Source organism: Bombus pascuorum, chromosome 7 (genome assembly GCF_905332965.1).
Source record: "Bombus pascuorum chromosome 7, iyBomPasc1.1, whole genome shotgun sequence".
NCBI classification, from domain to species: Eukaryota; Metazoa; Arthropoda; class Insecta; order Hymenoptera; family Apidae; genus Bombus; species Bombus pascuorum.
Genome location: NC_083494.1, coordinates 1073226 through 1086365, shown reverse-complemented (window position 1 = coordinate 1086365; position 13140 = coordinate 1073226). Strand labels below are relative to the sequence as shown.

Below are 13140 nucleotides of genomic sequence, written 5' to 3'. Positions count from 1 at the left end.
TAAATAAAATAAGCCTTCCAAAAATACACATGTATGATATACATATATTAGTTTATAAATATGCAATTGTCATTAATTTAGTTTTACAATTTAGTGCTGCCTTTACTAATTAATACAAATTTCTTGTTTCAGTTACTGCAAATCATCCACCTCAAAGACCATGGATTCCATTGACGAGACCGAATAGGACGAGACCAACATGTAAGTTACAATGCATTTAGCCATATAAATTTATTACATATCGAAATTAATCTGAGAAATATAAATGATTTTCTTAAGAAACTTGATCATTTCCAAGATCGAACCTAATTTGTTGGAAGTATTAAATATTATTTGAAGTACACATGTGCTGTTTAGAAAAATAGCAGTATTAACTTGTCAGCAAGTTTCTTCCTATAAGAATTTTGTCTATTAAAATTGTTTATTAAAAATAATAGAGAAAATTTGAATTGAATTTTCGTTTCGTAAGTTACTTACGAAGATACGCTATTGAAAAATGTCGCAATTAAGGCATCGCAGTATGTTTCTGTAAAATTCATTAAAGCAATTTCAATTATTATTGGAAGCCCAGTTTTATTTCAATTATTAAGATAAAATTGCAAAGTCAACAAATCATCGTTTTGTATTTTGCGACACCTTTAATAGTGTATACGATATGCATGTTTGAACAATAATTTAAGATATAATTAAAATACTTGTTGCATTGACTAAATGTAATGAAATGAAGCTTATTCTTTTGCTTCTCCACATTTTCCATATTTATAAATCACTAAAAAACACGTAGTATCTGAAAATATGAGAGTTTAACAATGAGTAGCGATTAAGTGATACCATATGCATCTTAATTAATATGTTTCATGCTATGTGAGCCACAGGTGGCCCATGCTGTACTTTCTATTTAAAATCTTGATGTTTCGAGTATAAACAACTATAGTAAAACTGTAGTTTTACCACAGATACATGTAACCATAAGATTGAAATGGCGATCGTGGAATTTATTAAACTTTACGGTATGGTGTACTTAATGCTAATATTTCTGACTTTTTTATGAATGTATTCAATGATATCCTACGCTTTTTACAGTAAATGTAGCTCTGTAGGATTTTACATAGTAATTATGTCATTGCATATAAGCTTCCTATAACTTTCGGTGGAAAAAGCAACTTCACATTTAGCCAATGTAACAAATATTTTAGCTACATTTGAAATTATTGTCTGAACATGCAGATCATTGTTGAACGCAACTCAAAATACATAATACATAGCGATTTGTTAATTTTCCAATTTTATCTTGCAGTAACCAAAATAAACCACTACTGTTTTTTTTAATGACTTTTAAGCAAACACTTTCCGATACTTTAGTTGCAACTATTTTCCATGATTATCTTTATAAGTAGCTGTAGAACGAAAATTTATTTCAAACTAATTTGACGCAGACGAGTTGCTCTCAAGATTAGTTTGTTGCTTTTTTTCATTGCTAAATCACTTTACTTTATGACAATAGGCAAAGGTACGTGTGTCTGCATCCCATTATCCATCGTCTCCATGTTATCCAATTTAAAAATTAGTATAAACATTTATAAAGACATCGGAAATTGCTGTTTGTACATCGATCATATATATTGTTCACATCCCATTTGTATCGTTAAATACATCGTGAGATGTGTAATAAATTGATGATAATAGAATAATTTAAAAAAATACATCGGTATTGATATCTCTGTATATAACAATTCATAATAATATTGATTGATTGAAATAACAATAACAATTTCAATAGATAATGAAATAATAGATAACATATATTCGTTTAAAGTGGACATTCTGTATGATATAACATAAAACATGAAATGGAGAATTTCTATTGTTCATAGTTACGAATGCGTAATTACACACATAATTAATCGCTAATTATCCGTAAATATTTGAAATATTTTACAATAATAAGCTATCTGTTTATTCTGCAAACATGAACCGTGTAAACAGAAAGTACAGTACATGTAGGCCACCTGTGGCTCACACAGCATGGCACGTTAGTTAAGAAACATACGTACAATATTATTCATCCACTGTTTACTGTTAGCAGCTCATCATCTTCTTTTCCTACTTATATTAAATAGAATACAAGCATCAGCCACATGTCTAGTACTATACGTCATCTTTCTTTTTTATTGTGTGTTTAAGATCAACGTGTAACTCCTAAGATTATTAATGACCATGGTGAGAATGCTCAGTGAGACAGAACACATAAGTATTATAAAACACTATCTTTCAGAAAATCTGGAGCTTTTCTGTCGGAGTCTTCTTTTTATACCATGTTATTTAGTTTTATAGTTTGTTAGGTCATGCTGTACCTTTCTAATGTTCTAATTGAGCTAGGCGGTTAGGATACTTTCAACGAAGTTCAATATGCCTTAAATATCACAAATATTTAGTTTTAAATAGTTTAAATAAATAGTTTTGATAACAAGGTAGAGTTGTGTCCAGTTTGGTTTATTTCATAAAAGATATAACTTAGAAAAAACGAAGCTGGCACCCCGCTGGGGGTAGCCACCCACATGCTATATTTATTTTTATTTTTTTTTTTTTTCTTCACCAATAAGATATAACACTTTACCAAATGTCCATAAGGACAAGTTGTAAAATAACCAAAATAAAGATAAAAAATAAAAAAGTTTGGTTTATTCTTAATCGAGTTAATGTTACTTGGTCTTTTCTATCCAACAGTAAAGCCAAATTGTCATCATTTATATTGTTACGGACTTTGCGTAGCTTGATAGGTCTTAAATTTCTCTATTCTTCGTTCCATCATTCCATTATTCCTCTAATGAAGTACTTTTGAAGATCTTTGTAGAATGTAAGTTCATGATTTGTTGTAGATGTCCTGGAACTATTGGGTTGGCATTTAATGACAAAATCCGCAATCACTTAATTACCAAACCCAATAGCCAGGTGTGCTGTTGAGTACATCTTTGTTTACATATATCTGTTGAGATATGTATAATTTTCTGTGCTGGACTGGGTTAAGTGCGTATTAGAGATACTTGTGTGTGAGTATCAGTGTGTGGATATATGTGTGTAAGCGTCAGAGGGCCTTAGTTAGGACAAAAGACGATTGGCAGTGGTTTAGAAGCATCTGGAAGAGTCGTAGAAGCATCTTAACAGTCGAGTATAGAAGTCAGTGCTAGACGCGTGCAAGTGTGTATCGATGAATGTATGAGAAATCGTCCATGAAATAAATATATTATTATTTTAATATTAATCCTCAGTGTATATTCAGTGTTCCTGTAACATTATTTCGGCTCCAAAGATCTACAATTATCAACAATATCAAAACACGTGTTGATGCGAATCACGATGATGCCTCTCAGTGCAATTATTTTCATAAAAGCGTATTACACACAAGCCACATTACAAAGCTTCAAATAGTTGAACTTCATCCTGACAAGTAAATACCTTCATACACCCATAAATAAGGCAGATATTTAGCTGAACTGATTTAGCTAAGACACCCTATTATTATATATAAGAATGGTATTTAAAACAGACAAATATGAAAATTAGTAACAGCATTTGTCACTAACAGACGTTCTGTTTAGATAACTCAATATTCGAACAGTAGCTCCTTTAAATATTGGGCCATTCTAATAATGGAGATCCTTTTCGGTTTGAATTAAAAAATCACTAAACATTGTATAGTACGAAGTAGAAAATTGTTTTAACGAAAGCACGTTACAACGATAATAAATGGTACCTTGTGACCAGATGACGTGGTCTAATCCAACGACGAATACCTTGGCCGTCGATCAACATCGAATCACAGGATCAGTGAGTTTCGTAGAGTTTCGAAATGTCACGCAGTCTGCCGATCGTCATATCGCACCACACCACAGATTTATTGCAAGCGCTGCGAAAGCGTCGTAAAAGAGCTAGAGAAACCCAGTGCCAAAGAAACACAGCGCGAACAACCGTTCCTCTGGTGATACCACTGTCACTACCGTCGCTATTACCATCGCTCCCATCGCCACTGTTATAGTCAACTAAAAGGAATCCATTGTCTGATTGACTATGGAATAAATGAGATAAATCATTTCATTATGAGTCATGCTATTCATTACTTATAATAATAGGCCGCTGTTATTACATCCAATGACTCGATTGTACTGTCAATCTCTTCTCTTCCCTTGGCTTCGTCTATCTCTTCTTTGATCTGTTTATTTAATTACAGCCTTTTAAACGTTTCGTTATAAACGTTCCATTATTCTTCAGCTTTTCTACACTGCAATATATAGGGTGTCCCATATAGACAGTTCGTTCAAGAAATTCCGAGATCAACGTTATTAAGAACACAGCTTTTCGGATAAATGAAATCTCATTATCTATTAGTCAACGTGCATCCTTTCACCGTGCGAATTTTAAAAGACGTGTACGTAGTCCTCTTTTGAAATTGGACGTAAAAGGACTGTCACGTTCTTCTGGATCGTTTCTACATCGTCCAAACACGCTGTCCTTGCAGTAGCTCCTTTAAATATGTACTGGAACTATTGGGTTGGCAAAATCCGACTTTCAGCTTAGGACACAGAAACAAGTCAGCAGGCGTCAAACCACGACAGTAGAAGATGGAAGAGTGAAAGATCAACCGATTTTCTAGCAAAGGGTTGCTGATAGAAACGAAGGTAATCAACGACGAGTGTACTGAAGCACTGTCATGCAGGAGAAACCATTCTCGTAATTGGTACGTGTCTCGGTTGACCCTACGAATTCTTTTCAAAATGCGGTCAAGTACGTATGCGTAAAGTGATCCAGTTACGGTCTGATGATCAACTATAGTCTGGCCGGGAGACACGAATTCGGTGAATCAGTCGCCTTGGCTACAAAAATACGACCAACATCCTTTTCATTTTTGATTTTGTGGTCCCTATTTCCCAGATTTGGATGTATAGGAGAAGCATGTACGTTGAATGATAATAAAATTTCATGCGCCTTAAAAACTCTGTTCTCGATAACGCGGAACCTGCTGAATGCACTCTGGGGCTAGCTACTGCGTGGGGAACCGCTTCGGCGGTGGATTCTGGACACGAGGACAATAAAAAACGTTTTGACGTGGTTTTCCATTTTGTAATTTCTGCTGCGTCGTTTCAACGAAAATTCATTTGATACAATTAGAAAACATAGGTCGATCCAGTCCTGAAATTTCTAGTATAGGCCACTAGTATACCGCTGACTACTCTTTTTCCTGTCTTGCATCGTGGTCTGGAAACACGTGGAATTATTTGAAATCTGTTGGTCGTGATAAGTCCGTACGTGCAGCAACGCGGAATGCGACTAACGACTATGCCAGCAGGACCGTGCAAATTACTTCTTGCACTTCTCGTGACGACCCTGACAATCATGATCATTATGGGCCGCTCACGAACGTATTCTTTGGAAGACAGCAATTATGCGTCATTATCATTCCCACGTTTATAACGATACAATTGGACTTTTATTGGAATTATTGTTGTTTTTGTATATATAATTTCCATCTTTGTTACAGCCATTTCGACCAGCGCATCTGTACTGTCGAAAATTGAATTTATTAATTTTTCTTTGTCCGAGGGAACTAGTTTTATTTATGTGAACTATGATTTTGAAGTGTAGCCTCTTTTCTCTATTTATCTTACTAAACAGATGTAACTATTATAAGGCGAATTTTAGATGTTACGACATAAAAGTTAATACTTAACTATTAACTATTACAAAAGATTCAAATTTTTTTAAATGAAAATTTAAAATTAACGTAAAAGATCAGATATAGAGTTTTCTTAGAAGTGATGATCACTTCAACGCATCCGAAGTCTAGTCACAAGCAGACAACTTTTGATTCTTCTAATAGTTTTTTTTTTTTTTTTTTACTTATTTAGTAGATTATTTACAATCAATTCTCTACAGAATTTTAAGTAATTTTTTTTGGCATGGTACTGTAACTTGGATTATAAAAGTATACTATAGTATGTTTGATTCTAGCTGAACCTAATGCTTCGATCTAAGGGGTATTTCCTTTTTAGTCTGCGGATCTGATCCCTCGTGTCAAGTAATTGGGTAACTAATGGCTTTTGGTGGTTGTTAACTCTTATATCGTATCTGTTTCTGAACTTGGTTGTTTCTTCTTTGACTGTGGGTATCTTAAGGTCGCGATGTATCGTTTCCTTGCTAACGTACCAAGGTGCATCTATTAAGGTTCTTAGAGTTTTTGATTGGAATCGTTGGAGAATTTCTATGTTGGAGTTTCTCGCTGTTCCCCATAGTCGGATCCCATAGGTCCAAACAGGTTTTAGTATGGCTTTGTATAGCATTATTTTACTCTGCATGTTTAGGTTGGAGCGTGTGCCAATGAGCCAGTAGAATTGTTTTAGTTTCGTTTTCAGTTCTTTAGATTTATCTACGATGTGCCGTTTCCATGTCATTCTTCTGTCTAGGATCATGCCCAGATATCTGACTGAAACTTCTAATAGTGAGTTTTATTAATGCGTGCGGTGTTACGAAATGGCTAATATTTCTTCGGCTTAAAAAGTTCTATTCGAATAAACGATTCTTGCTAATTACACTGTTTCGTATCAATTTACACAATATACGTGCTAATGATAAATATAAGTACGTATATTTGCTGATCGATCGTTTGTCTTGATAATGACTTCATTAACGATGGAAACCACGTTTGACGTTTCAAATTTATTATTTAATTTTATCTTGATCTGTGTTATTCAGATTTTTACTGCTTCTTGCTGTTCAAGGACCGGATATCATCTCTTCTCTGCGGTACTGTTAATAACATTGGTGGCTTCATGCTAGCGAAGGTAAATTAAGTAACCTGTTCGGATTTCCTGAGACTGGTTTGACGACTATTGAGCCAGGTCATGGCATCGATGACCTCGGAAATGCCGTCCCTAACCATGAATGAAGCTGCAACCAACACTTTCATAGCTTACGTTGCCATTGACAATCACTTTCTTATTACAACTCGCATAAGGAAACAGCCATTCATCGAGTATCAGATAAAAGTAATTTATTAACAAAGTCGACAATTTATTAACAAAGTTACTCAGAGGATTGTAATCAATTAATAATACAATAAAGGAAGACAGAGAGGGAGTGAGTTAATTGGCAACAATTAAATAGGCAATGTTTCATCTATGCTTGGCGATGTCTTCGATGTTTATAATTAGCTCCACAACGAATTAACTTTCTTCCTACGAAATATCGTTTAAAATATTCTAGATATTACCAAAGCATTGCCAAGAATTCTTTAGACTAAACACCTGCTTAATGCATAGCTGACTCGAAATCTATGAAAGTTGAAATCTTCGACCAAATTTTAAACTCTAAAAACCAAGATAATGATACCATAGATATATCTAGCACGTTAAACAGCAATTTACCTTGCAGATACACGACTATTTAATTTCCAACGTTCTAATTTACTTTCCAATGTTAGTTATTGTTCGAAGATAAGAAAACGGGAAAGTCGTACGCTGGATGATACCTGCGTGGAAAAAACATACTCTCATAGTCTTCTTCCACTATACTCGTAGTCTCCTTCGTATATATTATTACTGCAAGTCCGAAGAGACCTGCACTCGCTGTTCAATAAGGTATGTTGCAAAGTTACGTGCAGCAGCGTGAATACGAGTAAACGCGAACGAGCGAGTATTAAAGACAAACGCGACTGGTAAGACCAGATGCGCTTAACGCGAACTCTCGTCGGCTGGCAGCCGCTTAAATCTTGAAGCAAAGATACATAGTTTATTGCGGCGCGTCCTTTTATCGGAAACCGGCCGCAATTGTGGCGCTACGAAATAGATCGAATGGTGCAACGTGCCGGAATAATAAAGTAGGCTTTCGAAATCTTCCTTCCTGGTCTGTTAATCCGTTTGCGTAATGAACGCCAACAGCGAAGAAAGTTCAGTCTTAATCGCTCGAGCCTTGTTCCGCCACAGCAAAGCCAGAAGAGGCAGTCGAGTTATCCATTACGGATAATTACGGATGGTACGCTAGACTCTGCTATCTGCAGGAAAAGGTGGCAGGGATTCTGTATCCAAAGAGGATGCTATATCTTCGATTCATAGGCATGAAAACGTTCGCCGTTTGATATATCTAATTGCGAGCAAACGATTCTGTTTCTTGGCCCGTTGCCAGTTATCCTGCTTCCAACAATGTTACCGTGTACGAATTGTCCAAGTGATTCTCACTTCTAGGAGAACTCTACATCTTCTCTAGTGTTTAGTTTTCATAGTCCTCGAAGCTATTGAGTATCGTTTAGCTCTAAATCGATTTGAAGGACCTCTTAACCTTATAGCTTTTTCTAGGAGCTTTTTTTTTTTTTATAACGTTTATTGTCCAAGAAGATGAGTATTACATGTGTATGTTATTCACAATAAACAATGAATTTTGGTTGTGGGGTGGTTTAGGCAAAAGTACCGATACGTGAGGGTACGACGTAGCCATACAATATTATGTGTGCCGGAAAAATGTAAATTTTTGTTAGCGTTACAATTTGTAATTGGATTTAAGTCGCTGTAGAGCGGTGCTTATATACGATATTGTTTTTTCTTCCTATCTCTGTCCTGAAAACCTGGTCGCAAAAATAGGGCAGTTCGGTAGTCTGCTTTTAGTTTCGGTGAGGCTGTGGAATTTTAGGAAAGGCTTTTTCTAGGAGCAAACCTTGCAAAGATGGTGCAGCGGAGTAAAGACGGGCAAGTCTTCGTAATTGTATTAATACACTATAAGGCCAATGGCTTTGGAGCTCTTTCATAAAATAACACTGGCAGTGTGCTGATAGTATACTAGTATACACATTGTACTTATACTTAAACTTACTTAAATATGTTTCTATTGTACATTCATTCATGCGTTTCCTCTCTCTATTCCGAGATAAAACCTCAACACGAATGAATAATCCAAATCTTTCAGAGAGACACAAAGTTTATTCGAAAAAATATAGGACTTTGCTCGGTTATCGGCTGGTACGCAAAAAAATACAAGGAAGGAACGGCAACACATCCAAACCAGCTGGCTGCCGAAGCAAAACTCTTATAGACAGAAGACTAAAAAGAAAACACCCCACTAACTTCACTAAAGAAATAAAATAGTCAAATTTGGAGATCGTATCCCGCTGGGGGTAGCCATCCACATGTTATTTAACAATTAGATTAGAAAAATTTATCAAATGTCCAGCTGGACAAATTGTAAACTAAAAATTATAAAAAAAAAACTTTTGTTCGAAAAAACACCCCACTGACCTGACTAAAGAAATAAAATAGTCAAATTCGCAGATGGTAACCCGCTGGGGGTAGCAATCCACGTGTTATTTAGCAATTAACTTGGAAAAATTTATCAAATGTCCAGCTGGACAAATTGTAAACTACAAATTATATAAAAAAAAACTTTTGTTCGAGAAAACACCCCACTGACCTGACTAGAGAAATAAAATAGTCAAATTCGCAGATGGTAACCCGCTGGGGGTAGCTATCCATATGTTATTTAGCAATTAATTTAGAAAAATTTACCAAATGTCCATCTATTTTATATTATTTTATTGAATTAGGTATGATCCATGTCGTTATATTTCTATTATTATGTTCGTGCATAATTCAATAAACTAATATAAAGCAAAAAACATTGTCTATTATTTCCTTATAAAACGAAAGACAACTAGAATAGATAAGACAACCTAATAGATAAGAAAATCATTTATACTTTAATTATATTCTCGAAAACATAAATTTGCATAAAAACTCTCCACCTACTAATTGTCACATTTCCTATGAAACTCAGCAAATGTGTTAGTAATTATGAATGAATGTGTATGTGCTTCGAACACGTTTGCTCTTTACGTATCTTAAGTGAATCATCTAGGACATCCTGAACATGGTACTGAAAGAAGCACCTTTTGGAAAATACCTATAGAAGAATTCCCTTTTGTCTCATTTTCTCAGTCGTTATTCTCTATGCGCGTTAAGATAAGCTCGGTTCTCTATACGTACTTACACTGTCTCTATCTTCCAACTTGGATTTGGATAAGGAAATCTGAAGGAAAACCGGGACACGACAGCCATTAACGGCGCTTATCTCACGGCACATCGTGTTCAAACAATGTGCATTTGACATGATAACGTCGATGAATTCGAAATAACTATTAAACTCTCGTTAACCTTTGACAAGAATTTTTATGTAAATCACACGTCTACGAACAATATGTAAAATAATTACTCCTTTTTCATTCACCTTCGCATCCTATGATTTTATTGATTATATTCGATTATACAATAGTTGTGGACTCCTCATTTTCAAATATATTTTCACGCTGTATACTGAACATTTTCAGAATGAAAAACTCACTGATGTACGTCTCACAAGTATGCTTCTCGACTATCATACAATGAACATGTATTTTCTTTATAAAAATTCCGGTTTCATATTTACATACCTGATAAATGAAAGATCTGGGATATCTGCCGTGAGATGCCTCGGAATACTCTAACTGGAAGGCTTATCGCTTCCTCCATTTTAGAAATAAATAATCTTTTCTTTGCGGTCGCATTTGGGCCTCGCAGGAAACTTGCAGGGCGACGAACGTGTTAAATGAGTAGTCAAATTTTGAACAAATTTCTACCTTACAGAGATACTCTCTCCCTTCTAATTAAATTTACATTTATATTTCAATTTATGTATTATCAATCTTTCTTATCAGTCGATGTGTCTTTTTATTCTTTATATTAGAAGAAAAATATGAAAGTATGCGTTCGCGAGAGCGATTATTCTAAAAGATATTTTGACTTTAATTTCGTAAAATTCCCGAATTGTAAGTGGTTCTGTCTTTGTTCCAGGTATATTCACAGTAATGTGTTACAATGTATTATGCGACAAGTATGCGACTCGACAAATGTACGGTTATTGTCCAAGCTGGGCGCTCGATTGGGAGTATCGGAAAAAGGGGATCCTCGATGAGATTCGACATTACGCCGCGGATATAATTAGCCTGCAGGAGGTCGAAACGGACCAATTCTACAATTTCTTCCTGCCGGAACTTAAACATGATGGCTACGATGGCATATTTTCTCCAAAATCTCGGGCGAAGACGATGGCAGAGAATGATCGTAAATACGTAGATGGTTGCGCCATATTTTACAGAACAGCGAAGTAAGTACGACACTGTTTAAGATCCATCCATTTTTATGTAGAAAATTAACGAGTAAATGTACAAAAAATTACACTGTTCGACGAGTGTGTACTTTTTCCCAATTTTGCAACACTCGGCAGGCGATTCTTCGCGAGCTAAACACGAATCTGCAAACTGCTTTTCCCGGAACCCACAGTTTCCGAAGAAATCAATTTTCAACAAAATTGCAAATTTTCCATCTTGCAAATGTTTCGTGCTTTTACCGTTGCACCTATCGAGTTGCTAAGTAGAACATCTCCAAAGTTGAGATTTCTAATTTCCTTGGAAATTGATTTTTCAGAAAACTATTAGTTCTAGGAGGGAAAAATTTGGGAAAGAAAAATTGTCCATGGTTTCTGAAGCGTAGCTTAGGATTATAAATTCTGATTGCTACGATAAAGAGATAAATTCTTATTGATTCGAATAATATCTGTATAATAATAATTATATCTAATAATATAAATTGGAATTCATCTTAATCTTTGTATAATTAAATGGCAAATTTTTGAAATCTATCTTTATTTTTTCATAAATATTAGAATTCCGGAAAGCATTTTATACAAACACAATGCAGGATTTTATGCAAATGCAACGCAGTCTACGTAACTAGGACCACGTAAAAACTAAAATAATTATTCTCTTGCCAACATTTCTTGACACATCAAGACCTTAAATGATTGCAAACTCTAGTTCTAGTACTTTTCAACTATTCACAGTGGTAATTTATAGGTTGTGCTTAGCTACACATACAGTTTTGCGTAGATGTACAAAACGAACGTTCCGTGATACGCGTAAATTCGAACATATTTCACCATCTTTACAGTTATCTAATTAGCAAAACATGAGACAATGATGGATCGGCACGTTCGTTGCATAATACGCAAAATACAATTAACTTCATAGCAACTGTTAACTGTACAACTGGCGTACACACCTACCACAACAGAAATTTCTTACCTGGCATTTCCTCCTCGTTATTTGTCAAAATGCAGCAGTTCTCTCACCTGCACAGCTACATGCTAGGAATATAATTTATTACCAGTAGCCATTAGATCTATTTCACTCGCGCATAGTGCTTCTTAAGTGTGTTAAATAATGCTAAATATGCGAACATACTATATATAATTTCCACTCTTAATAATACTGATGTTTCGCTCTGAATCCCATTTATCGTATTATATTTGAAAAAAATTGTCCAACATAAATTTCGAGGTCGTTGTCCATCTAAAACATAATCAAACATGCTATGTAATTTTCAGAATACTCTCAACAATATTATCGATTTGCATTGAATTTCATTTGTGATGTTACGTACGCAAACATTTTTCAAACACAAATTTGAAGGTCGTTGTTCATCTAAAACATAATCAAACATGCTATGTAATTTTCAAGGTCGTTGTCTATCTAGAACATAATCAAACATGCTATGTAATTTTCAAGGTCGTTGTCTATCTAGAACATAATCAAACATGCTATGTAATTTTCAAGGTCGTTGTTCATCTGAAACATAATCAAACATGCTATGTAATTTTCAAGGTCGTTGTTCATCTGAAACATAATCAAACATGCTATGTAATTTTCAAGGTCGTTGTTCGTCTAAAACATAATCAAACATGCTATGTAATTTTCAAGGTCGTTGTTCATCTGAAACATAATCAAACATGCTATATAATTTTCAAGGTCGTTGTCTATCTAGAACATAATCAAACATGCTATATAATTTTCAAGGTCGTTGTCTATCTAGAACATAATCAAACATGCTATGTAATTTTCAAGGTCGTTGTCTATCTAGAACATAATCAAACATGCTATGTAATTTTCAAGGTCGTTGTCTATCTAGAACATAATCAAACATGCTATGTAATTTTCAAGGTCGTTGTCTATCTAGAACATAATCAAACATGCTATGTAATTTTCAAGGTCGTTGTTCATCTGAAACATAA

The 13140-nt window shown here is 34.7% G+C and overlaps 2 protein-coding genes across 7 annotated transcripts in view; both read left to right on the top strand.

Moving 5' to 3' along the window:
* Positions 1-13140, top strand: part of LOC132908981 (U2 snRNP-associated SURP motif-containing protein) — a 199995-nt gene that overhangs the window by 16677 nt on the left and 170178 nt on the right. The gene's annotated exons all lie outside the window — the stretch shown is intronic.
* The window catches only part of LOC132909001 (CCR4-NOT transcription complex subunit 6-like), a 431298-nt gene that overhangs the window by 405457 nt on the left and 12701 nt on the right, over positions 1-13140 (top strand). For all 6 annotated transcript variants that reach the window (XM_060963562.1, XM_060963559.1, XM_060963563.1 and 3 more), the window contains exons 2-3: positions 133-201; positions 10866-11178. In XM_060963562.1, the coding sequence (XP_060819545.1) occupies positions 10880-11178 (299 nt within the window). In that variant the 5' untranslated portion in view covers positions 133-201; positions 10866-10879. The remainder of the gene's footprint in view (positions 1-132; positions 202-10865; positions 11179-13140) is intronic.